The sequence below is a fragment of the Eretmochelys imbricata genome, chromosome 1, assembly GCF_965152235.1.
Source record: "Eretmochelys imbricata isolate rEreImb1 chromosome 1, rEreImb1.hap1, whole genome shotgun sequence".
Lineage (NCBI taxonomy): Eukaryota > Metazoa > Chordata > Testudines > Cheloniidae > Eretmochelys > Eretmochelys imbricata.
The window spans coordinates 258,100,920-258,128,116 of record NC_135572.1 but is presented as its reverse complement, the minus strand read 5'-3'; the positions used below and the strand labels follow the sequence as shown (position 1 = coordinate 258,128,116).

General features: G+C 45.1%; 1 protein-coding gene across 2 annotated transcripts in view; it reads right to left on the bottom strand.

Annotated features, from left to right (window-relative positions):
• Positions 1-1,094: 1,094 nt before the first annotated feature.
• The window catches only part of TBXAS1 (thromboxane A synthase 1), a 304,882-nt gene continuing 278,779 nt past the window's right edge, over positions 1,095-27,197 (bottom strand). For both annotated transcript variants that reach the window (XM_077828280.1, XM_077828289.1), the window contains exons 10-13: positions 14,371-14,459; positions 7,913-8,050; positions 4,411-4,573; positions 1,095-3,798 (exon numbers count right to left, since the gene is read on the bottom strand). In XM_077828280.1, the coding sequence (XP_077684406.1) occupies positions 3,724-3,798; positions 4,411-4,573; positions 7,913-8,050; positions 14,371-14,459 (465 nt within the window). In that variant the 3' untranslated portion in view covers positions 1,095-3,723. The remainder of the gene's footprint in view (positions 3,799-4,410; positions 4,574-7,912; positions 8,051-14,370; positions 14,460-27,197) is intronic.

Sequence of the window (27,197 nt, the reverse complement as noted above, 5' to 3'; positions counted from 1 at the left end):
TTGGCAGCCAAGAAGCTGTGTCTCTGCTTCTCCTCCTCTTATCGTGTGTCTTGTTAGGAAGCTCAGCTTTAGGGGCAGGCTGCTGTTTTCCCCTCATCCCCTTTTCCAGAAAAGTGGCAGATGGGATTGGAAAAGCTGCCTTGAGGGAATGACAGCTTCCTGTATCTCATCTCTGTGAGGAGAGGGAGCAACATCAGAAGGGCAGCTTGCAGTGTCATTTATTATCCCTTTTCAGACCCTCAGGGCACAGTTTGATGGCAAAGATGAGTTCATCTCCCCACCCTGTTTCATCAGTTATGATGCAGAACTCTACAAGGACAGCGGTGGAGTGAGGCTCATTAAGTGCTGTTGTATAACGAAGTTAGGGGTTGGCAAGCAAGCAACTACCATTTAAAAGGAAGCAGTAGGGTGCAGGACTCTTCATTTGTCCTGAGCCATCCTCTCTTCCTCTTAACCTTCTGGTTGCTATACTAGTCCAAAGCCACTGACTGCCTCCAAACAGAATTAACAAAACGGTGGCTAACTTTCAGATTCAGAATTCTGGCTTAACCTGCACCTGTGGGGAAAAACTGGCTACCTCAAAATGGACAAGTCACTACAGTTGGCACTTACTTCCTTTGCAATCAGCCCTGTATTCAGGGCTGGGCAAGCTGGTATTAACATAGTGGCTGAAAAGTCTTGCAAGACAGTCACTGTATTGTTAGTTAAGCCACGAACCTGCATTGGAGTGGCAATATACATGTCAGTTATAAGTTTCTGACTACTCAAGTCCCTTCAGTGATGCCTGTTTCCATGCCTTAGAACCCCATGCACCATATCAGTTATGCTGATCTGTTTTCTTACAATAATTTTTAAATTCCAGTGGACATGTGGTAGCTCCAATTCCTTGGATAAATATGGCAATAAATAGACTTAGAGGGTTTAGGCTCCAAAGTGTGTGTTTTAAAATGAAGAAAGGGAGGACCTACAGGCTGCAGGTCGGCGGGAGGAGGGGAAGCAGGAGAACACTGCTGGAAGAAAACTTGGAGGCTGACTTTCTGATGGAGATCGCAAGAACACAGTAAAGGACAAACACTTTTTCTTTAAGACAAATGGATGGGAAAAACCTTTAATGAGACTACCCTATACTATTCCAGTTTACAGGTATAATTTAGAATCACAACCACAAATAATATGCTATTGAAAAAATTGAGGCAAAATTGTGTATAGAGGTGCATGCTGCACCTTTTTAGATTAGACCATTAATTCAACAGCTCATTTCATAGGCACATTGAGTCATTTAAACTCCGGCATGGCAAAGCTGGAGTATGGATGGAGCATTAACTCTCAGGCCTATAATCCACAGTCGCTATGCTAGAACTCAAGCGAGAAGAAAATCTCATCACAGAACTAAACACAAGCCTTGGTAAGGAAGATGAGAGCATGACTTTTAAAAGTGTGGTCACAATGACCAGCAAGAGGTGAAAGCAGCATGCGCCAATCCCACCAGTCTCAACGTGTCACATGCAAGCAAGAAACTGTAGATGGGAATCATGGAGCAGCAGCAGTCTTCTAATCAAGCGCCTTTACTCAATATCATTTGTACCGCAGCTGCAGAGAAATATATTGCAGCTGGTTTTGTGTGTACCGTGCACAAGTGCTGGTGTTTCCTGTAGCATAGCTTTAGAAAAGAAGTGTGACTGGTTCAGCTGAGGCCCAAAGAGCACCAGGCTGGCTCTCCCTCCCTCCCAACTAGCAACAGATGTTATTTTTTAAAGGGCAGTCTGAAGTTACGTTTTATCAAAAGCTCACTGGGCTTTTTTAAAGTACTCATGAGTGCTCAGCTGGCTGGAACGTCAGGAAAATTTAATTTCACAGTGGAGGAAATAACCTATTTTTGGCAAAATGAATAAACTTCACCAACCTCCTCCTTTCTTCTTGTTCATGATCTCAGCCCACAGTGGAAACCAAAGTAGGGCCCTATGTTTAAAGAAAATAATATACATCTCCCCCGAACACTTGGAAGGCTGCCTCTTACCACCCCACACTCCAACTGAGACCTACCTTCTTCAGTGGATGGAACTTCCTCTAGTGATCCGTAATGTCCTCGGTGCTGCTAGTCTGCCTGGGAAGGGACCAGTGCCCACATCCTCAAAGGTGTTTAGGCTCGTTGACTTCCATTGAAATCAGTGGAATATCTCTGAGGATCTGGGCCACAGTTCCTTGAGGCTTAAGAAGCAGTAGAGGCTGCTGAGAATTCTAAACATGCTGCAGCTGTAATTAGTGTGAAGGATGCTCAGTGACGCTCCACTAGCCCACATAGGACCCAGGGGCCTGCAACAGGGACACACACAAAAACTTGGGCCTATGACAACTTTCTTCCTTTTTCTTAATTTTCCACCTAGGGTTGGGTATGGAGTAAACTCTCTGCCTCTATCTAGGTATCATGCGGCCCCCAAAACTGTACTTTGAGCCACTGCTGGGGTGGGCCAGGATGCAGCAGAAGAGACCGTTTGCTCCATGTGTGCAAATATGGAAAAATTCCAAACATGGAAAAATTTGCTTTTAGCTACTGCGGGCAAACGGTCCTGAAGAATCAAATAAGTGCTGTTGTGACTGTGAAGACATGCAGGCAGCCGCTGGGCCTAGCATTCACTCACATTCTTTCCCTATGTGGGTTGAGTGAGGCACACGTTGGTGAAGTGACTTGCTGCACGGTCGCCTAATGAGTTAGTGTAGCTATTGGAACTGATTTTCCTGGCTCCCAATCCTTGACTTTAAGCACTAGTGCATGCAGCCTCCTTCATTTCCTCTGCCCAAGTATAGTGCCAACTGAAATGCATAGAAAGGAAAAGCGTCATGCCATGCTGGGAAAACTCCTGCTGTGCCACCATCTTCAGGTCAACCCTAAAATTCCCCGAGTTCTCCTAAACACTTCAAACTTGTATATTCCAAGGTTCTCTAAATACTATTCAGTAACAGACAAAACTTAATAGCAGTCTACAACATTTTTTGGTCTGGTCCTGCTTATAGGATCTTAAGTGCTGTACAGACATTTACCATTATTTTAAAATCCATTGTAACAAAAGTTAGAGGATAATACGAGCACATTTCATCCAAATGTCTCAGAGTGCTTTACAAAAGGTGAGTAAGCATTATCTTCATTTGACAGGTACCATGAGGTTAGGCTGTCTGCTCAAGATCAGTCAACTGCAGGGTTTGGAGTAGGATCCAGGTGTCCTGATTCCTAGTCCTTGCTGTTACCACCACACATGTTGGCTTTCAGAGTTTGAGACTCAGATTTAAAGGTCTGTTGTTACAACGTGTTAGCTAACAAGTGATTGTTCAACATCTTATAAAAATCTACCGAAGGTGAGGAAGTGCAGACTGCTAAGATTGGAGCCTGGACAAACTCCCATGTAGATAAGTAAAATGAAGTGGGCCCTGTTACGACCACTAAGGCTGATGAAAAGTGGGAGGCTTTTTCAGAGACTATTCACAGTCATGGGCTTGGGTAAAACTTTCCAAAGTACTTAAGTCCCATTTTCAAAAGTGACTTAGGAGCCTGAGTCTCATTGAAAATCAGCAGGATTTTGGCCCACCCATTTAAAGTCCAATTGACTTTCAATGAGATTTAGGCTCCCAAGTCACTTAAGTACTTTTGAAAATGTTACCCCCAATCTATCAGCGAGCCACTGAACAATGGATCACCTCCTTGGAGGCTTTCAGAATGGGGTTTTTGCTCTATCGAGGTACTATCTTAACATAGACTCCGTTTTTTGGTGCTAATGACGATACAGATGTCAACTGCAAAGGAATCTGAAAAAGAAAATAAATTACATATTTTATACGCTTACTCTCTTTCACACAGTGTATGGTGTGGTGCATGCATGTAAAAGTTTCACAAGTACAAATTGATGTTTTCAGTTTCCTTTATGAGATTAACTCATACAGACGTCATGGAAGTTGTAAAGTGTCCATTTTATAGCCAGTTGTTGGCAGTATAATGGTAAAAATAATTTTTTTTTTTAGGTTAGGCAGTGGATGGCCAGGTATCTTACAAATCTAAATAAAATAAACTGCCGTAAGCTCTGGAGCTGCTCAATATACAGTAGGTGCAAACACAGAAGTACCAACGTACTCTGATAAACACACTGGTGTAAATTGACATAGACTATTTACACCAGCAGAGGATCTGGGCTGTAGGCTCTAGGGCTTAGAGAAGTTTGTTTTATTTACTAAATGACAAATCCAGTTATATTTTGATTAAAGTAATGTGATTCAGCACTGCTGCCACTTTTATTATACGCATATGCCTGTTAGTTTTTTTGCATGACTGCACTATGACACATCACCGGCCGCCTATAGAACAGTCTGTCAGTTCCCAAGAGAGTTGACAGGTGTCGTCCAAAAGTTTCCACATATACAAACCTGGGTCTCGGGACTGGTTTCAAATTTGAACTTCTGCAAGATCCGCAGCAGGGTCATCTTTATCTCCAGCAAAGCCATCCTCATGCCAATGCAGCTGCGAGGTCCTGCTCCAAATGGGAGGTATGTGAAGGGATGCTGCTGTAGTTTGGCCTCTGCTGTGAACCTGCAAGGTGGGCAAATTGGAAACCAGCTCAAAAAACGGTTTTCATACTGATGTGATATTTCTGCTCACATCTTGAGAAAGCTGGATTTAAATTGGTCTCAGTAAACAATTCTCAAGGGGACTGTTAGCAAATTCTGCTCTAAACTAAAACGTCCTTTGTCAATGCGTAGTTCTCCCGGCAGGACAAACAGACTTTCTTTGTCATTTTAAAAAGGATGTCTTCAATAAACTGCCCTCACTAAACACTCATTATCTGAGGAAACTACGGAACACTAATTCGGGCGTTATAGCAACCCAGACCCTATGCATAAACTAACGGCGAAATTACTGCCTGCATATGCCAAGAGCAAACTAATGAACTCTGATCTAGAATGAGCAAGAATGCTGCCCCTGCATTGCAAAAGCAATGTAAATTGGTAGAGCCTGCCTGGGATTCTCTTCAGGATGGACAATGAGAAAAACAGGAATATGAAAGCAGGGATCTGATTGGCTGGGGAAGAAGGCTCTTATTGCACAGATGTATCCCACTGTTTTATGTGTGCTCCATCCATAGAGGAAGTAGGGGATTTAGGTTTTTAGCTCAAACTGAAGGCATGCATGCTCTTAATTCTGGAGGTGCCCAGTTCAATTACTAGTGAGGACTAAGGTGGCAGTCATCCAGAAGAGGCCAGGGTAGCTAATTCTTTCAAAATACCTAATAAAAACATTAGAAATACACATTAGAAAAAAGGCACAATTTTTTAACAGCAAGGAAGAGTAACCTTTGGAACAAACTACCAAGGGATGTGGTGGAAACTCTATCCCTTGCAGTCTTACCTTCCAGAAAAGCAGCCAGTCTGGATTTGGAGTTTTAGCCAGACAAGGGGTTGGGCTCAGTGCACTCAGCAATCCATCTGAAATCTAGGGCCTTCTGCCCTTAAAAGCTATGAACATTCTAGAAAAGCAACAACATTTCAAGAGGTGCCATTGTACTAGATATCTGCTCTTACTGGGCTAGGCTCTCCCTTACCGTAGGGAGCCAAAGGCTGATGTGCCAGTACAGAACTGCCCTAATGCCAGCTGAGCCATCCACATACCTTTAAGGGCACTTGTACTGGGAGGGGGGCAATGAGCCTCCCCTCCACTTGCACATCCCTTGGGTCTGGAAAGGTCCAGAGAAAGGCAATGAACACAGCAGGACTTAAATATGATGAGAGCTTTTGAAGGCTATTTCAAGACTGAGATTACCTAGCCTGGAAAGGAAAAATCATCATGTGCTGGTTGTATTAATGGTAGCACCTAAAGGCCTCAAAGAGAGAGTGGGACCCCCTTGTCTTAAGAACTGTACAAACATATAGTGAGAGACACCTCCTGCCTCAGGACTTGGTCGAGGTATTCAGCATTATGGCATGTGTAGTGAAAAAATGTGTCTCCCCATTTTTGGTATGTCCCAAAATACAAGAACAATGGGACTAAAGGTCAGTAAACTTACAGATAACCAATTCTTCTTCATGCAACATAATCAGTCTGAGGATGGTTCACCAACAGAAGGCCAGAGAGAAAAATACCAGGGTTGGATTTTTTTTTTTTTTTAAAGAGAAAGATGCCTAATCTTATGACCGCTAACAATACTGGCAAACTATGCAAGCTAAGGTGAGTCTGGGTAATTGTACCTCCTGCTTCAGGAAGAGGTGAAGAAAGACATTTGCCTCAGCTTCACCACGCACAGCACTGCACATCTGGCCAAGTGCATTATAGTTCCCATCCCCCAAACACTTTCCTTTAAAGCACCGCTTACTGAACACTTCCAGAAGCTGGAGTAGATGATGTGGTCCAGTGGTCAACAGAAGACCCAGACATGACATCTGTCACTAGAAAGATCATTGCCAGACCTCTCATCTGAACCTGAGAATACAATACAAATGCTCCTTTCTCCTAAAAAGAGGTTTAATAGGCAGCAGGTTTAAAACAAAAGGAAGTATTTCTTCACACAATCCACAGTCAACCTGTGGAACTCTTTGCCAGAGGATGCTGTGAAGGCCAAAACTGTAACAGGGTTCAAAAAAGAATTAGATAAATTCATGGAAGATAGGTCCATCAATGGCTATTAGTCAGCAAAGGCATGGGATGGTGTCCCTAGCCTCTTTTTGCCAGAAGCTGGGAATGGGTGACAAGGGATGGATCACTTGATGATCACCTGTTCTGTTCATTCCATCTGGAACACCTGGCATTGGCCACTGTCGGAAGACAGGATACTGGGCTGGATGGACCTTTGGTGTGATCCAGTATGGCCATTCTTATGTTCTGACCCTGGTGCTGCCCCTCTTTATGGGCTAAGACAGAGAAAACAGACAACTAGTATACAGGATGGACTGTTCCAAGAGGATTCCTCTATACAAACCCACTTACATGTGTAGTTACATTAGTCCTTCAGAGCTATTCTTAGAAAGTCTGCATCACACCCAGTGTGTTTGAGAGGCTAGCATTTTGTACTAGAACTTTCACAAGATGGCAACTTGAGATGCAGGTCTTATCAGCCGTGTCCACTAAGCAAACCTGTGCTTCTACATAGTATTGGATCTGCAATAATTCCAAGAACACTTTTTGTCTGCTAACCTCTGCAGCTGCAGGATAGTCTCTTCTCCATGCAGTTGTTATACAAACAGAACTCCATTAAGACCCAGTTTGAAAGTGAGAAAAGCTTTACAGGAAAGTCTGTCCTGCAAGCAGAATGAAGAACTTGGACCCTATCCTGCTCCCACTGAAGACAAAACTCCCACTGGCTTCAGGTACAGGAGTAAGCCCCTAGCAGCACACCCAGACTGTTCCAGGATCTCAGACAGAAAGGCTGCTCTGAAACAGCCATGCGCTGGAGGAGAATTCTGGGTAATTATATGCAAATGAACACAATGGGTAGCCTATTTTTATTCCGAATTTCTATATCCAGGAGTGGCCAAAGTAGCAGCATTTGACCAGGGACAGGTTATACCCATGCCAGGTGGGCAACCACAGACATGGCATTGGTTCCTATTTAAGACTCATCTACCAGTAGCCAACTACTTTGGTGGAGGTAATGCTGGATACGGTGTCTACCTGCTCCACGTTAACAGCTGATTGCTGGGGCTGTGTTGGGTTCAGGAATTATGCAGCAAAGGGGGTTGCCTGGTGTATTCATTTGAATATCCATACACTGAATGCATTTCTAGTGCATGGGATTGGCATCCTGGGAAAAAACTGCTTACACACAGAGCACTCTTTTTTTATTAGCCACACAGGAAACAGCAGTTAAGGCAGGACTTTGTTCTAAATGGTCTAAATAAGGACAATGGTACAAGAGATGTTGAGCAGTATCCCACATACCTCTCAGGGACGAATTTCTCAGGTTCTGGCCAGAGCTCAGGGTTATAATGTAGAGGTCCAACTGCAATTTCTATTATGGCGCCAGCTGGAATATGCTGTCCCATCACTACGCAGTCCTTTGATGTCTCCCGAGTGAACCTGCAACAGTTAAATGTCACCGACCCCAGATGAGTAAGTATAAAAGTACAAAGGCAGGGTGTTGAAAGCAGCCATTGAATAAGTCATCTGTGTTGGTTTTACAATGATTAGGGAAGCAAGATGGTGATCACTAGTAGATAAGCAGAACAGCAGTTGCTTGCCGCACAAAGGGCATCTTCACCATAAAAATAGAGAGCATGGACTTTTCGGGGAACCGCAAATGAAATATGGATCCTTGCAGCACGAGACTAGGAGTTAGAATTCATCCCAAATTGGTAACTGTTGCTGCTCGATGAGGCTCTGGTAGCGCTATTATTAAGGTTGCCTGACACGTCCCATTATTAGACCGTTTTCCTTTGCTTATAACTTTGTCAAACCTTCCATTTGGACTCTGATTTCCCATGCCAGGCGTCTGCCTCAAGCTGAAATGTTTGAAAATTTCAGCCAAAATAGTTCCGTTGTTTCTGAGAACGAGGCTAAGGGGAAAATGTATCGTTTTGCCCGTATTAAAAAATTCTGGAGACATTTTCTTTGGGAAGTGCTAGCATCTCCATGCTCTTGAGCAGGGACTGACATTTGGGAGAGGTTGTCCTTTGTATCAGGGATGTACTGTTGCTGTCTTTGTGAAAATTTGGCCAAGTTATAAGCCTCTGAAAAATTGCAGTTTGCATATGCTCAGTAGAGACTTGCTAGAGTTTAATAGCTAAAGATCTCCAAAGATTGTTTGCACTGGGCATGCTACAGCCCAGGCCTGAGCAGGACTTTTTCTGCAATTGTAGCTCTGCGCTGCTGCAGGCTAGCTATAGACACTGTAATTGAGAACAGGGAGCACGTCTCTCTGGTGCTTTCAATGCCCCCCTGTTGTACTCAGGCAATGAGGGGGAGGAAGCATCCTGATTTGAAAGCAGAGGGGATAAAAACTAGACCAGGGGAAGGGATGCAAAGGTGAGGGGAGCAAATTGAGACAAGGAGCCTGGAGGGGTGGGGATGACTGGTACTGGAGGTTGGTGGACAGGAAAGAGGGCGATGGAAACTTGAACAAGGGGTAGAGAGATAGGGACTGGGAACTGGCTGGGAAAGCAGACTGGTACTGGCAGCAAAATAGGGGAGACAGATCAAATGAAGATTTAGGGACAGAGCTTGGGACTGGCTGTGCAAGGAGACTGGGAATCAGTGGGTTGAAGGGGACAGATCTGATGAGGAGCCAAGATGTGGGGGAAAGAGACTGGGATAAGGAGCTGGTGATGGGACAATGGGACTGGACAAGGATTCTGAGAACACAGACTGAGAACCAGTGGGGATGGCAAATGTGGTTGAAGGGAGAGGGTAGGAATTGGAGGCCAAGGGGGGGTCAGAGACCGAGCAGATAGTGAACTGGTACTGGCTGGGCAAGAAGACTGGGGACTAGGAGATGGGAAGGCATGGGGGGAAGTGGGAATGACTGGGCAAGGAGACTGGAAGGGTGGGGTGGTGGGCGAGTGGGATCGGGACTCTCCAGGGGAAAACTATGATTGGTCAGGCAAGGAGAGTGGGATTTGGATAAGAAACCTGAACTGGCTAGGTAAGGAGAATGGAATTGGGATGAGGAGTCAGGAATGGGGAAGAGAGAGGACTGGGGAGGGAACAGGGCAGAAGGGATCAAGTTTTGGGGGAAATGGGCAGAATAGTCTGTGCCCACAAGAACACACTGCCCTCCAGAGCTTGGGATGGAGCCGAAGATTCCCATTCTGAGCCTCACCATTTCTCTGTTGTCAGCAAAAATCTATGAAACCAACCGGCAAAGTGTCTCACTCTGATCCACAGACAGAATGGCAACCTACTACTGCTATCAACCATTTACTCAGCTCAGGAGGCAGAGGTCTGAGCAGCGGATAGGGTTGCCAACCCTCCCGGTTTTGCCAGGAGTCTCCTGGAATCAGGCCCTATCTCCCAGAGGCTACTGAAGCCAAACCAGGAGATTTTAGGTGCTAAAAGTCCAGTGGCGCAGCAGGGCTAAGGCAGGTTCCCTGCCTACCCTAGCCCCACGCTGCTCCCAGTGGGGGCAGGGGCCTCTGTGCACCCCGAGCACCGACTTCACAGCTCCCAGGGGCCCCAGGGACTTGTCAGCCACTTCTGGGAGCAGTGCAGGGCCAGGGCAGGCAGCCACCCTTAGCCCTGCTGCGCCGCTGACCACGAGCCATCCCAGGTAAGCACCTCCCAGCTGGAGCCTGCACCCCGCACCCTCTCCTGCACCCCAACCCCCTGCCCCAGGCTTAGCCCAGAGCCCCCTCCCACATCCGAACCCCTTGGCCCCATCCCAGAGCCTGCACCCCCTCCCGCACCCCAACCCCCTGCCCTAGCCCGGTGAAAGTGAGGGGGTGGGGGAAGGTGAGCGACAGAGGGAGGGGGATAGAATGAGTGGGGTGGGGCCTCAGAGAAGGGGTGGGGCAGGAGGGTAAGGGTGTTTGGGTTTGTGTGATTAGACAGTTGGCAACCCTAGCAGGGGATCCAAAGGTTCCAGCAATGCTGATGGCCCATGTGGGTATCAGTATGATGCTACATTATGGAATGTCTAGGTTTTTTTTTTCAGTTTGCTTTTTTATAAAGATAGGAAATTACTCACAGAAAAAATTAATGGTGCAAAATCAGAAGTCAGGAAATCCAGCATTAAGGTGCCTGTGCAACCTTAATTCTGCCTCCTTATGCATATGAATTATGATATAGCCTATAGGGGCTGGGACTAGGGGTGTGGAGGGTGCTGCTGCACCCCCTGACTTCAAGTGGTTTCCATCCTATCCAGGGTTTACAGTGTGGTTCAATGGCTCTTAGCACCCCCACTATACAAATTGTTCCAGCGCCCATGATACAGCCTTACATTAATGACGCCACAGTACTTTTGTCACAGGTCCCTCGTCCTCATTCACTGCACAGGATGGACCTTCTCTGGAAATGAATTGGGGTTGTGTGAAGGAGGCTGTTCTCTGTAGGATGCCTCCTTCATTTGCTGCAGTAGCTAGAAGATGTGTAGTGAATGAGACAAAGGATTGCAGGAAGAGAAAGGATGATCTTATGGGTAAGGCAGTTGAATGATGCTCTGGAGAACTGGCTTCTCTCCCTGCCTCTGCCACAGAGTTCCTTCCTGATTCCGGACAAGTCCCATATACCAAACTTTTCAGAGTTGGTCACTAATTGCTGTGTTCCTTATTTTCTGGGTCCCCAACCTGATACCCTGGGGTCTGATATCCAGAAGTGCTGAGCGCTCAGCTGTGACGGCAGTCAATAGGAGCTGGGCTTGGACACAAAGTGCTGTGTAATTCTAAGCATGCTGAAAAATCACGTGCTAGGCCCTTTCACTCAGGCATCCCAAATTAATGGACACTTTTGAGCTTAATCCATTTATGTTTCAGCTCCCCATCTGGAAAATGGAGACAGTACCACTCCCTCACCTCACAGGGGTGTGCGAAAATAAATTAATTAATATCTGTGACTCTCTCAGCTCTGTAGTGATGAGCTCACAGAAAAACCCACGAGGGAATTAATAATTCTGTTTTCAGAGCATAGTTTGAATAGTGTGCAGTAAATGAGACCTGGGGCCACACACTGAACAATGAGGATGAAAGAAAAGATGGAATAGCTGCTCACTAAGTGAGCACCGTCCATCCTGTGCACCAAATGAGGCGGGGTCCTGTGGAAAAAATAGCCATGTGGTCATGTCAGTAGAGACTATCATAATGCATACACGTAAGGGGGCCAGATTAAAGGTTAGCTTTATTCTGGCATTTCCTAACTTCTGAGAGCTTGACTTTGCAACCCTTCATAATGTTCTTTTAAGGGAGGTTTTTATGAGTAATTTCATGTTTCTATTACCATAGCAACTAGAGGCCCCAGCTCCTATTGTGCATTGTTATCTCCTGATGGCTGTTTGGTATCCTACATGTTAAATTAGTTTGATGGTCTCCTCTCATTAGCCACTGAAAATCACAGAAACTGCTACCAGAACTGGCTCCCTTCTTAGAGAGAAAGGATGGTCTTTTAGTTAAAGCGCTAGCCTAGCACTAGAGATCTGGGTTTAATTCCCGGTTTTGTTACAAACTTCTTGCATGACCTTGCACAAGACACTTAGGTGCTTTTGAAATTTTTACCCTAAGTGACTTAGATGCCTAAATCCAATTGAATTTCAAGCAATAAAAGATGAAGGGTAAAAAATTCAAAAGCACCTAGGTGCCTAAATCATGTGTGAAAATGAGACTTAGGTGCTTTTGAAAAATTTATCCTTCATCTTTCAGTGCCTCAATTTCCCAACTGTAAAATGGGGATAATACTTCTTTTCTCTCATCCTTCGTCTGTTTTGTCCACTTAGTGTGTAGGCTTTTCAAATTAAAGACTCTTTCTTACTATATGTGTGAATGGTTTCAAGCAAAATAGGGCCCTGATCTTGATTGGGGCCTGTAAGTGGTACAGTAATACAAATAATAATATATGAACAGTCTCAGCAGAAACCAAAGACTGCATGGACCCTGGAGGCCAAACTGTTATCTCATCCCTAAAAAGTGCTTCCTCCAGATCAGCAGTGACCTCATGACTGGGGTACTATGTGTGATTACTGGTGCCTGCCCTGTACCTATTTAGTGAATAAATAGAAGATTTCAGTCTCTAGGACTGCCACTTTGGCACTATTCACAGCATAATGTTCTCACTCACACAAAATTAAATAAAAATAGATAACTACGAACCAAAGCCTGGAGAAAAATATTGACAAGTCCTCCCTTTTGCTGAAAAGTGAATAGGATGTTGGTGAAAGGTACTGGACCACCAGCTCTGCAGAGTGAAGTTCTCTATTTATTCAGATTGTTTTTAAATATCTCTCACTCATGGTAGTAAAATTATTTTGTTTGCTATTGAATTTTCACTATTTCTTTAAAAAGGAAAGGAGGACTTGTGGCACCTTAGCGACTAACAAATGTATTTGAGCATAAGCTTTCGTGAGCTGCAGCTCACTTCATCGGATGGATTCAGAAGTGAGCTGTAGCTCACGAAAGCTTATGTTCAAATACATTTGTTAGTCGCTAAGGTGCCACAAGTCCTCCTTTTCTTTTTGCGGATACAGACTAACACGGCTGCTACTCTGAAACCTGTCACTATTTCTTTGTATTCTGGAGTACAGCACTATTCTTGTCTTATGTATCTGGCATCTTTGCAATGCACTGGGCCTTAGATAGAGATCAGGAACAACCACAAATGACATCAATGGAAGCTTCAAAATAACTTCCTTCTCTTCTAATTCTGTTTCCCATCTGACAAACATTGATTGTTTCCCAGTGTTTCAGACAGAGTTGAAATTCAAATGTCCCTGATGCTTAACAGGCACAGGAACTTCCATTTATATACCATGGATTTCAGAGTAAAATGTTGTCGTTTATGAGCAAGCATAATTAACCCTTATAACCCTGTGCAACTCCACAGAAAATCTTGGAAGATCCTGCCCTCAGGTCTTGGGGGTAAGTACAAGAGGGGTTAATTTTCAGCTATTTTATTTTAAGGTACTTGTTACCATAGAGTGGGATTTTCCAAAGTGCTCAGCATTGGCCTAACTCTACTCCTACTGAAATCAAGGGGAGCTCTACCATTGACTTTAATAAAAACAGAGTTAGGTTAATGCTGGTTTGCTTTTGAAAATCCCACCCCGAGACCTGAGATTTGTGTTCTGTTACAGTTTTGTGATCTTACACGGTTGGCTAATTTCCCCTCCACTTTTTTGAAATAAACACTTCTAAGCTCCCTGGGAAATTATTTTAATATCAGTTAAGGAAAATTTCGAATAACCACTGGATGGAGGCACTAGAGTTAGCTATAATGGTATAGTACAGTATTAGGGCAGAATGTTATACTACAGAATGAGCTATATATAGCACATAGTACAATTCATGGTTTTGAATACAGCAAGGGACATGCACAAACTTCAGAAGATCAGGGGTTTAATGGGGTGACTGGCCTACTAAGCCAGTAGGCTACGTAAATTCTATACTCTGATCTCTGAAGTGGAGCAAAGAAGAACCATCTGACTTCCTAAGGCTAGTCTGCTTCAAAGATACTGCTTCCCCTGGGCTTGGGGGACCCGAAGAACAGTGAAAAGAGACTCCTGACCAGCTGGCTTTGAAAAGGGTGCATTAAGCAGAGCTGCCTTAGCCAGTCTTCTTCATTCATTTGGCCCCACTGTATCTCTCAAGTGCACGAGCAGTACTGATAGCTACATGGAAGCCAAGAGCATGGGGCTTCCAAACAGATTGCCACTGTATTTATCTAATGATGTACTCTCTAGGCACTAGAGGGAAAAGGCATACCTGAATGCAGGTGGGTACATGCGCAATGTCTCTGCAATCACCATATCCAGGTAAGGGAGCTCTTGGACATTTTGGTAGTCAGGAACATCCTGGGAGAAAGGAAGAAAGAGATAATTACGTGCTGGAAACTGCTGGAGCTGCAGGCAGTGGAGGAGCTACCTTGGAGACTACTGACCAATGCACCCTGGAATGGTGCGCTGTGGTGAGTTTCTCCATGGCAAGGTCATGGCATTTGAGGGTGGGCCCACAGTGTGCCCAGTGGGACCTTTACTACAAAATTCCTCACAGTGGCAACAACTTGTGCTATTCCAATGGACCACAGTAGTGGATAGGGGAGGGGATAATTCTGTTTCCTCCCGTGGTGATCTCTTGTCCAAACCCAGTTTATTTGCTCTTTGTGTAGCAGATCTTGATTTGGGCCTAATTTACATAACCCTGAAAGTATACATTCAATTGATAGAAAGCATCATATAAACAAACACAACTCTGGCTCCAATGAATTTACATTCTAAAAAGGAGCCAACAGGGACAATAACAGAACAAACAAATAACAAAGCTCCAGCCCTACAACAGAGAGAGAGAGAACATTTCTCTCACCATTTCTTGTCTTGGAAAACTCACAGAGATCGTACATGTCATTATTCAGTTCTGTCAGCAGAGGGCAGAGAAAGTACATCTGAAAAGATCCCCAGTAAAGCTGAGTACGGTTTAAATTAAAGGATCTTGTCTCTTCTAAAATCTGACATGGAGCATATTAGGAAGAGACACTTACGCCAGGCTAGACTAAAACTGTGAAGATTTGGGGCCTCTGAGGTTCACACAACAGGGACTGGATTCTGTCCATTCTTCATTTACTACATCAGCTTTCATACATAATGCATATTTTATTGAATTTTCATGTGAAAATGTATGTTACATACTAAAAATACTAAGCAGAGAACAATTCCAGACGGTATGCAGACAATACGTACAATAAAATGAGAATGCCTGGCCGGGTTAGAACATCCCCTTTATTCAGAGCTAAGACAGCATGTGCCACTTCAGATTTTCCAAGGGCTGTACAAACTCTGACAGATCCTTCTATAAGGTAGATAAGTTCTATTACACTCATTCTTCAGAAGGGAAATATAGGCAGAGAGGCTACGTCAGTTATTCAAATCCACACCGGGCCCAAATAGGGCTACCACTCTTCTCTTATGTTAAAGGATGTCTCATCTCTAGTCAACACAATATGCATTTTGTCCCTTACTTCAGCAATAATCATTTATTGTTATTATTTCTATTACTATAGTGCCTACAGCCTTGAAACAAGACTGGGGCCCCATTGTGCTAGGTGCTGTGCAAACAGACAGTAAGGCCTTGTCTACACTACGAAATGAGGTCGAATTTATAGAAGTCGGTTTTGTAGAAAGCATTTTTATACAGTCAATTGTGTGTGTCCCCACGCAAATGCTCTAAGTGCATGTAGTCGGCGGAGTGTGTCCACTGTACCGAGGCAACCGTCGACTTCCGGAGCATTGCACTGTGGGTAGCTATCCCACAGTTTCTGCAGTCTCCGCTGCCCATTTGAATTCTGGGTAGAAATCTCAGTGCCTGATGGGGCTAAAACATTGTCACGGGTGGTTCTGGGTACATATCGTCAGGTCCCCCTTCCCTCCCTCCATCCGTGAAAGCAAGGGCAGACAATCGTTTTGCGCCTTTTTTCTTGAGTTACCTGTGCAGACGCCATACCACGGCAAGCATGGAGCCAGCTCAGGTAACCGTCACCGTATGTCTCCTGGGTGCTGGCAGACGTGGTACTGCATTGGTACACAGCAGCAGTTTATTGCCTTTTGGCAGCAGACCAGGCAGTATGACTGGTATCTGTCATCGACGTAGTCCTGGGTGCTTTTTTAACCAAACTCGATGAGGTCAGGGGCACCTGGGCAAATATGGGAGTGACTCAGCCAGGTCATTTCCCTTTTAAGTTTTGTCTCATGGCGATTCAGTCCTACCGGCAGTGCACTGCCTTTTAATCAGCAGCCAGGAGAAGACGATGGCCAGCAGTCATACTGCACCGTCTTCTGCCGAACACCCAGGAGATGACGATGGCTAGCAGTTGTACTGCACAGTCTGCTGCCAGCAACATGTATAAAGATAGATGAAGTGGATCAAAACAAGAAATAGACGAGATTTGTTTTGTATTCATTTTCTACTCCATCCCTCCGTGAAATCAACGGCCTGCTAAACCCAGTCAGAGCAACGGCAAACCATCGTTTCGCGCTCTTTTCCCTGGATTGCCCGAGCAGGAGCAGACGCCATAGCACAGCAAGCATGGAGTCCGTTCAGCTCACCACAGCAGTTATGACCATTGTAAACACCTCACGCATTATCGTGCAGTTTATGGAGAACCAGCACCTGAAAAACCAGGCAAGGAGGCGACGGAATCACGGTGATGAGGACATGAACACACTTTTCTCTAAAACCGCATTCCCCCCCAATTTGGATATCACGGTGTTAATGGGGCAGACTCATGCAGTGGAATGCCGATTCTGGGCCCAGGAAACAAGCACAGAGTGGTGGGACCGCATAGTGTTGCAGGTCTGGGATGATTCCCAGTGGCTGCGAAACTTTTGCATGCGTAAGGGCACTTTCATGGTACTTTGTGACTTGCTTTCCACTGCCCTGAAGCGCAAGAATACCAAGATGAGAGCAGTCCTCACAGTTCACAAGTGAGTGGCAATAGCCCTGTGGAAGCTTGCAACGCCAGACAGCTACTGGTCAGTCAGTAATCAATTTGGAGTGGGCAAATCTACTGTGGGGGTTGCTGTGATGCAAGTAGCCAACGCAATCATTGGTTGTGTGTCAAAGGTAGTGACTCTGGGAAATGTGCAGGTCATACTAGATGGCTTTGTTGCAATTGGATTCCCTAACTGTGGGGCTATAGACGGAATGCATATCCTATCTTGGGACCGGACCACCAGGGCAGCCAGTACATAAACCGCAAGGGGTACTTTTCAATGGTGCTGCAAGCACTGGTGGATCACAAGGGAAGTTTCAGGAACATCAACGTGGGATGGCCGGGAAAGGTTCATGACACTCACATCTTCAGGAACTCTAGTCTGTTTAAATGGCTGCAGGAAGGGATCTACTTCCCAGACCAGAAAATAACTGTTGGGGATGTTGAAATGCCTATAGTTATCCTTGGGGACCCAGCCTACCCCTTAATGCCCTGGCTCATGAAGCCGTACACAGGCACCCTGGACAGTAGTCAGGAGCTGTTCAACTATCGGCTGAGCAAGTGCAGAATGGTGGTAGAATGTGCATTTGGATGTTTAAAGGGTTGCTGGTGCAGTTTGCTGACTCGCTCAGACCTCAGCGAAACCAATATTCCCATGGTTATTGCTGCTTGCTGTGTGCTCCACAATCTCTGTGAGAGTAAGGGGGAGATGTTTATGGTGGGGTGGGAGGTTGATACAAATTGTCTGGCTGCTGAATACGCGCAGCCAGACACCAGGATGGTTAGAAGAGCACAGCAGGAAGCACTGAGCATCAGAGAAGCTTTGAAAACCAGTTTCATGACTGGCCAGGGTACTGTGTGACACTTCTGTTTGTTTCTCCTTGATGAAAACCCTCCCTCTTGGTTGCCTCTAAATTCCCTGTATGCCACCTGCCCTCCCACCTTCGATCACAGCTTGCTTGCAAAGGAAATAAAGTCACTGTCATTTAAAAAACATGTATTCTTTATTAAGTGATTATAAAAATAGTGAGATAAGTCACAAGTTAGTCCGGGTGGGGTGTGGGAGGAGGGTAGGAGGGAAGGAAAAGGCCACTTTAAAACTTCTTGAATGCCAGCCTTCTGTTGCTTGGGCTGTCCACTGGGGTGGAGTGATTGGGTGCTCGTAGCCTCCCCTTCCGCGTTCTTGGGCATCTGGGTGAGGAGTCTACGGAACTTGGGGAGGAGGGAAGGCGGTTAAACATGGGCTGCAGCAGCAGTCTGTGATCCTGCTGCCATTCATGAACCTCCACCAGATGCTGGAGCATGTCCATTTGATCCTGCAGTAGCCCCAGCGTTTCCTCATGCCTCCTCTGATCTTCCTGCCGCCACCTCTCCTCACGTTCATCGGCCACCGTCCTGTACTCTGCTATTGTGTTCCTCCACACAGCTCTGTCAGTGCCGGACGACTGCATGAGCTCAGAGAACATGTCATCACGCGTGCGTTTTTTTCGCCGCCTTATCTGAAATAGCCTTTGGGATGGAGGAGGGAGGCTTGAAACATTTGCAGCTGCTGGAGGAAAAAAAGGGAGTGAAGTATTTAAAAAGATACATTTTACAGAACAATGGCTATACTCTTTCACGGTGAACAATGCTATTCACATTACATAGCACATGTGATTTTGGTACAAGGTCGCATTTTGCATCTTATATTGAGTGCCTGTGGCTTTGGTGTTAGAGATCACACAAGCAGGGCCGGGCAACAGAATTCAGTTTGCAGGTGGCCATGATAAGCCATAGTCTTTCGGCTTCTGCAACCTTCATAACAGCAGCCCCCTCCTTTCTCATACCAAGCAAAGCCCGTTGAGTTGGCCATTTAGTGCTGCAGTTTTCTTGTTAATGTGCAGCAGCAGAAACCATACTAACCCCCTCCCCCAATCCAATTCTCTGGGATGATTGCTTTTCCCCTCCCCGCACCGCCTGGCTGGTAACAGGGAAGATCCCTGCTAGCCAAATGCGAACAGCTCAGCGCCAATGCCCTCCACCCACCACCACGTGGCTAACTGCAGGGAGGATTTCTTTTCAGGTGCAGGCAAACAGCCAAGTAGGCACGGCCACCTCTGAATGTCCCCTTAATTAAATTCCCCTATTTCACCCAGGTTAACATGAACGATATCACTCTCCTGAGGATAACACAGAGAGATAAAGAACGGATGTTGCTTGAATGCCAGCAAACACCAGAACCATACGCTGCCAGGCTTTGTCATGCAATGATACCAGATTACTTGCTACTAGCATGGCGTGGTAAAGTGTCCTACCACGGAGGACGGAATAAGGCTGCTCTCCCCAGAAACCTTCTGCAAAGGCTTTTAGAGTACCTCCAGGAGAGCTTCATGGAGATGTCCCTGGAGGATTTCCACTCCATCCCCAGATACGTTAACAGACTTTTCCAGTAGCAGTACTGGCCACGAATGCATCCCAAGTCCTCAGGGCTACTTAATCATTAAAAAACACTTGCTTTTATAACATGTATTATATTTTAAAAGGTACACTCACCAGAGGCCCCTTCTCCAGCTTCGTTGGGTTAGGAGGGTATTTCAGTCAGGGTGATAAAAAGATCCTCGCTGTCGGGGAGAACAGTTTGCTGTGTGCTCTCCCTAAGCTCATTCTCCTCCTCCTCATCTTCCCCATCTGCAAAATCCTCAGGCATGGCGGAGAGAACCCCATCAGCGGAGTCCACGGATAGGGGTGCGGTACTGGTGGCGGCCCCCCCTAGAATTGCATGTAGCTCAGCGTAGAAGCCGCATGTCTGGGGCTCTGTCCCAGAGCGTCCGTTTGATTCTTTGGTTTTCTAGTACGCTTGTCTGAGCTCCTTAAGTTTCATGTGGCACTGTGTTGCGTCCCTGATGTAGCCTCTGTCCCTCATGGCCTCTGAGATTTTTTGAAACGCTTTGGATTTCATCCTTTGGAACATAGTTCTGATAGCACAGATTCCTCTCCCCATACAGCGATCAGATCCAATACCTCCCGTTTGGTCCATGCTGGAGCTCTTTTTCGATTCTGGGACTGCATGGTCACCTGTGCTGATGAGCTCACCTGGCCAAACAGGAAATGAGATTCAAAAGTTCCCAGGGCTTTTCCTGTACACCTGGCCAGTGCATCCGAGTTCAGAGTGCTGTCCAGAGCGGTCACAATGGTGCACTGTGGGATAGCTCCTGGAGGCCAATACCTTCGAATTGTGTCCACACTAACCGTAATTCGAAACGGCGATGTCGATTTCAGCGCTAATCCCCTGATTGGGGAGGAGTACAGAAATCAGTTTTAAGAGCTCTTTATGTCAAAAAAATGGCTTCGTTGTGTGGACGGGTACAGGGTTAATTCGGATTTAATGCTGCTAAATCCGACATAAACTCGTAGTGTAGACCAGGCCTAAGTGCTGACAGTTTAAATGGACAAGAGAAACAAAGGATGGGCAGGAAGGAATATTATTAGCCCCATTTTGCAGACAAATAATTGAGGCACAAAGAGATTAAGTGATCTGCCCAAGGTCACACAGGAAGTCTGTGGCAGAGCCTGGAAATGAACTCAGATCTCCTGAGTCCAAATTCAGTGCCTTCCCCGTAATAGCATCCTTCCTCTCTGTGACTATGCAAATAATTCTACACTTTGATACACATATATTTAAGGCCCTTTGTTTTGTTTTTTTTTTTAACCAATTTTTACTGAGAAATTCCCAGGTTTTACAAAAGCTAATATTTGGTTTTTACAGATTATTTCCCAAATTTTGGATGTGGCTCAGTAACCTGGACAGACCCTGGGCTCCCCACTGCAGAAGGAGAGATGGTGGCTTGATAACCTGAGCGACCCAGGTAACCAAGCTGTCGTCTCTCCTTCTGGAGTGGGCCCAGAAGGATAAGCGGTGGAGGAGGCAGCATGAGTAGATGGTGTCTTCATAGCATTAAACCACAGCATTAAACTGCTTTTACTTTCAATACTCTTTTCTCTATTTGTTGTTTTTTTCCCACTGTCCTCCTGTTCCCTGATATTGACCCTGCTATTGACCCAAAAACTGTAAAGTTAATTTCAGCTGTTTTTTAATTTTTGTAATAAACTCTGATAAATTCCAGGGAATTTTTAAACAAAATAAAAACCAAAAACAAAGGGTATTGAATATATTACGTAATGTGTACGATTTTGTGTCTCTGCCCCTTAAAACTAACCTTTCCCCTGTATTTTCCACATAATTCTCTTTTTTTTTTAATTGTAGGTAAGCACACTGGCCCTTTTCCTGTGTTGCTTGTGCACTTAAATCTCCCATTGATTTCAATAGATGTTTTGGGTGAGCAAGGAATTTAGGATCAGGCCCAAAGTGAATAAGTGGCAGAGCTGAGAACAGAATTCAGTTGGTTCTGACTTGTAGAGCCACGCTCAGTCCATGGTGTCCCTCCTGTGAGTGCCTTGCTTACTTCTGTAGTCGCTAATTAACATAATTATAAGGTAATCTGATATAATAAGTAAGTTTTAATCCAAACCTTACATAAAGAAATAGTATTAAATGATGGAAAACATTTTTTTGCTATTTCAAATAGCCTCAGTTCCTTTAGGGAATTAGCAGTTTAGAAAGCAAAATAAAGCAACACAAACAGATGATTTTCCATGGAAGAAAATTGGTTTTGTTTACGTCAGAAAAAAGAGCCAGGCCAATAGCAGTAGAGTGTGAGCTCAACTTTCACTTGCACCTCAGTGAATTCATATGTCAGATGCTACATAATTGTTGGCATTTCCATGCTTCTAACTTTAAAGTAGCTGAACTTACTTCAGCAGCTGTGCACACGGTCTGATCCTGGACTGGGTGTCATCCCCAAAGCCAAACATCCCTATTTAGGAGGGACATTCCTGATATATTTTTAACAAAATAATTTCCATTCGTTTTTCGATTCCCTTTCTCAAAAAACTCTTTTAGCCCACTGTATTTCAAAGGCGTTGAAATTTGCTTTTCTCTCCAAATATCCTTAATTGCAGCTTTCAAATATTGGCAGGTATGCCTGAGAGGGCTGCAAGTTGTCATGCTAAGATGCCACTTGAAGCCCCTGTGTAGCCCATCTATACATTGAATGTCACGCAGTGCTGGGTATGTTTTAGTGCAGAAATAGATTCCTTTTTGGAGAAAGCAGGAATAAAGGAGGCACCACTCTGCATGTAATAAAACACCAGACATTTTAACGTTGTGACCATTGCCTTACACAAAGATTTACCTTACCTTAGTCAATAGTTTTCACAGTGGTTTTATCTCTTTTCCTTACTAATTTAGGAGTATAATCCATTGAGGTATTTTGGGGCATATTTCACTGGCTTATTTTTCAGGTTTATGGGCAACACATTCCTCCATCATCTCTCCCTTTGTTTTTTCAACCCTTTTTCTGTGACCAGAAAGTGCCTAACTCGCCAGATACTGAAGAAGTAAGCAAGATGGTCTTCTGGATAGGGTAGCAGATTAGGCTCAAGAGATCTTAGTGCAGCTTCAGTCTTGGCCACAAGCTTCCTGTATGACCTCAGGACCTCAGGCAAGTCATTTCATCGACACTGTTCTTCAGTTCCCCATCAGTAAAGTGGGGATGGTTCTTCCCTACCTTACAGCGCTATTGTGAGGATAAAGTTCATGAATGACTGCAAAGTGCTCAGACAATACAGTGCTGAGGGCCATGTAAATAGATAACACATTTTGGGCACTAATGCAATCTAAGCTCCGGATGCTGAAAGCTGTTCCACTCACGCAGACTCCTGCATGGAGCTCCACTCTCTGCACCTTCAGTGGAGCTCCATATGGGCACAGGAGTCTGCATGTTCAGATCAGCTTGTGGATCGAGGGTCTTTAACAGCCAAGGACTTATCCCCATAACCTCAGTCTGACTTTAGATAGTAAGATCCTCAGGGTAGGGCTTGAATCTTATTTCTTTTTGGAAAGCAATACTGAGTGCTACTTGAAAAAAGTAAATTCTTCCTAATGGCAATGCAAACATGCAGTAAGCATAGCGGTAGGATTCCTAAATACTAGTGAAAACAAATAGACTCCTTACACATAAATCAGCAGTTCTAGTCCATGGACAAATGGATACAATGCAACCAATAGGATTTGGAAAAAAACAAAATGAAAGGGAATTTAGCACTGGTTTAAGAAACTGGATTAACAGCAGTGGAAACTTAAGTTTTCTCTTTGTCTACAGGAGCACAGCAGATGCAGTACAAATTTTTCTCATACTGCCCTACCAATGTGTGTCCATCATGACTTGGAAGGACCTCTCTAGCAGTAAGAGGGTAATTCAGTCACCAGGATTCATTCAGTATTTGTCCTCTTTGTTGAGATGGCTAATAAGGGGCCAGTTAGTGCCTACTGTGTTTTTATGAGATATATCCATTAGGAACTGTTGGCTAGATCTGGAGCTCATGTAATCACTGTAGCTCCATGACTTACTACATTTGTGTGCACACGCACACCAAATCGCTTTACCATCCCCCCAAAAAGTGGTGGTCAGGAGGGTGACAGAAATTTGGGTACATAAGCAATACACCAGCATCAACCTCAAGGACCTCTCAGAAAAGAAAGAGCAAAATTGCTGAAGAGCAACCCTACCCACCACAGCCAAGGTCCACAAATAATGAGCAACATTTTTTGATCGTATGGCTCAAAGACTGTTAATTGATCAAAGAATCAGCCTGGGCACTTGATCTGGCAGATAGATGATTCTGGTGGTGTTGTGGGATTATCTGCTCCTAGCAGTGAGCAAATAATCCCGCAACACCATAAGAATCATCTGTCTGCCATACCCAGACTGACAGGAGCCAAAGAAACCTGAGAACACCAGATAATGTTAGAGCTGCCCCTCTACAACCTTTTTAATAACCTTATCAAGACAGGCATGACTAGAGATGAGATGGCACTTAGTGTGCATATCAATGAACAAAGATAGCTTCTTGAGCCTAAGCCTAACAACTGCTTGCTTGAAGGAAGCAGCTTTCCCTTTGCTAGATTTTACTAGCTACACTGAAATACTTGAATGTCCTTTAAGTTCTACACCCAAGGCCGGTGCAACCACTAGGCAAACTAGGCGGTCGCCTAGGGCGCCAAGTGGTTGGGGGCGGCCAAAAGCGTGCTCCGGGGAGGCAGTGGAGCGGAGGTGAGCTGGGCCAGAGGGGCGCAGGGAGGGCCGCCTGCAGCAAGTAACGGGGGGGGAGGGGTGGCGCACAGGGGAACCGTTCCCTGCCCCAGCTCACCTCTGCTCTGCCTCCTCCTCTGAGCGCGCTGCCCCGCTCTGCTTCTCTCCCTCCCAGGCTTGCGTGCCAAACAGCTGATTGGTGCTGCAAGCCTGGGAGGTGGAGAAGTGGCAGCGGCAGCATGCTCGGGGAGGAAGCGGAGCAGAGGTGAGCTGGGGCAGGGAGTTGCCGCATGGCTCCCCAGGCCAAGGGGAGAGGGGAGTTGCCACACGGCTCCCCAAGGGGGCGGCGGGGAGCCTCAGGGCGGGGGGCTGCCGCAGGGGGGGCGGCGGGGAGCTGCCCTGGGGGGGCACCTCAGGGCGGAGGGGGGGTGCAAGGTGGAAGTTTTGCCTAGAGTGCAAAACATCCTTGCACCGGCCCTGTCTACACCAAAGCCCTTCTACAACATTCAGTGTCTCAGGGAGTGAAACTGGGGATGACTTGACCAGGGAAGACTGCAAACTCAGATCTGCCATCTTGGAGTTGGCCCGTACAGAAAGAATTCAATCAATAGTGTTGGCTACAGGCAACAGAAACTTCCTCATAGCAAGAGATGTTTGATTTTGTTTCCCAGCGGATACAGTCTGGATTCAACATGCTGTCACCTATCCGGAAAAACTCAGCAGCTCTACATGGATACTATTGTGGGAGGAGAAAAAACAAATCATTTGCCTTCATTACAGCTACAGCATAGGATTAAAAATCTCTATGCAGTAGCCAAAGTGATTCAGAGTGTAATGACTGCCACAAGTATTCTTGCCTCCATCCAATACATTTAATCTGTCAGAGGACATACAATTTCAGGCTGGACTTCTGATTTATGCTATGATTTAGACACAGAGGTGTTAAAGTCAAAATCAGTCACAACAAAATGCAAAGCATTAAAAAAATGAATGAGGACATAAGAATGGCTATACTTGATCAGAGCAATGGTCCATACAGACCAGTATCCTGTCTTTCAACACTGGCCAGTGCCAGATGCTTCAGAGGGAGTGAACAGGCAGTTATCAAGTGATCCATCCCCTGTCATCCAGTCCCAGCTTCTAGCTTTTACCTTTATACATACTTAGACCGTCTTATAGTCAATTACACCTCAGTAAGGGGTAAGTGTGAGCTGGTGTAATTTACATTCCAAGGAGCTAGAAGAAGGTTTAAAAAGGTGTAGATGAAAGTAAGCTGTAGCCTACTGTAACTCACACCTTCTTACACTCTTGTTTTAGTTGCTTTCCTTGCTATGGCCCTCTCTTCTTGTTCATTGTCACACAAGTTACATTGACATAGGCCTACTCAGGTGCAGATTCAGTGGACCAAATTCAGAAGTGATGTGTATGGTTGACATATAAGTTACACACTGACAAGTGAGTGGGTGTCTAAGAGCCAAATTCTCTCAGCTACACAGGTATAAATCCACTGAAGCCCTGCAGTTGCATTGGTATAAGTGTAAGGAAAAACTGGCCCTAAGTAAGTGTTCATATGACAGTACAGTGGGAGTCTCAGTTAGTGTGACAATCCTGAAAAAGAAGCCAGAAGAAGGTGTAAATTTACAGCAGCTTTGACTCCATCTGAAGTCAATTAGGCCTTCCTCAGACTCAAAAACTCCAGTTCTTGATGGAGGATGGACAAGTGTTACCTACAGCAGGCTGCCTTTGTACTGTAAGAAAAGGTCATCACAGCCTGATAGTTCAAAAAGAAATATTCAATGAGATACAGAGATTTTTCTGTAACAGAAAAACAAACACATATGCATGCATCCTTAACCAAAACAGGCAGAAATTCATAAACACCTAGTTTACCATCAATACCTATGGGTGAATGAACGGAGAATAAAGTACAATCTAAAGTAAGCAGGAGAGAGAAGATCTAAAGGCAGATCTAAAGTAAGCAGAAGAGAGAGTCCTTAGGTTGGTTTATTCTACTGCAGGTCAGAGGCAGGTTACAAACCAAAAGAGGAGAAAGAAATTCTATAAACCAGTTCTGGCTTCAACCACACACAAACTCTGGTTTGAAGGACAGATTTTCTTGGGCTTAAGTACTCCCCATATACTAAGCCAGAATAACCAAACGTTGAGAGGGAGAGATAAAGGAAGGTTCTGCTGTTTCTGGATTCTTCCACAGCCATGGAGGAGGTGGCAGGATTTGGCCCTTGTTGTATAAGGACCTTCTTATAAATGGAGAGTGCCCAATCAGGTGGGTTTTAGAATTTGTCCTCTGTCCACTGGCATTTTTTTAACTTAGGGGTTGGGGAGGGAGAATAGTTCTTTTCCATAAACTGTTTCCTTTACTCCTAGAATTCCAGCTAGCTGAACATTTGAGACAATCATTGGCAATTACGTTTGTAGTGGGTCAGAGTGACAGAGTACAGGGATAGCCTATTTCTGGCATCCTTAAAACATTCTCCCATAACCTGGGAAGTCACTTCAATTCTCTCCCTAGGCTTGCCTCAGTCTGCAGAGATTAAGAGTCTCTCGCTAAGCTTGTCTGACACTATCAAAATTTCTACTTGGGTGGCAGAAATTCTGAATGGTGAAGTATCCCAGCAGGAGGGAGGCAGGGAGGAAATAAAACAGGAGAAAGGACTGCCAGAGGTCCAAAAGTCTCAATGAGAGAATTATAAAACTGGAGTAGTCTGTCCGAAGGGCATGTCACTAGTCCAAAGCACATTAAGTACATGCAGGACTTAATCTTTCCTGCCATGGAAGTGTTCCTCGGTGGTTACTAGAATAAAGAGGAGGGTTTTTCTTCCCTTCTCTCAGCAGACATTCATGGCGTCACATAAGAGCCAGATGATTAAATTAAATAATTCCTCCTTCAGCTGCTATTTTCTGTATGGAGGTGACTGTGCTTTAAATTGGGGTCCTGGATGTAAAAGGCCTGTATGTTT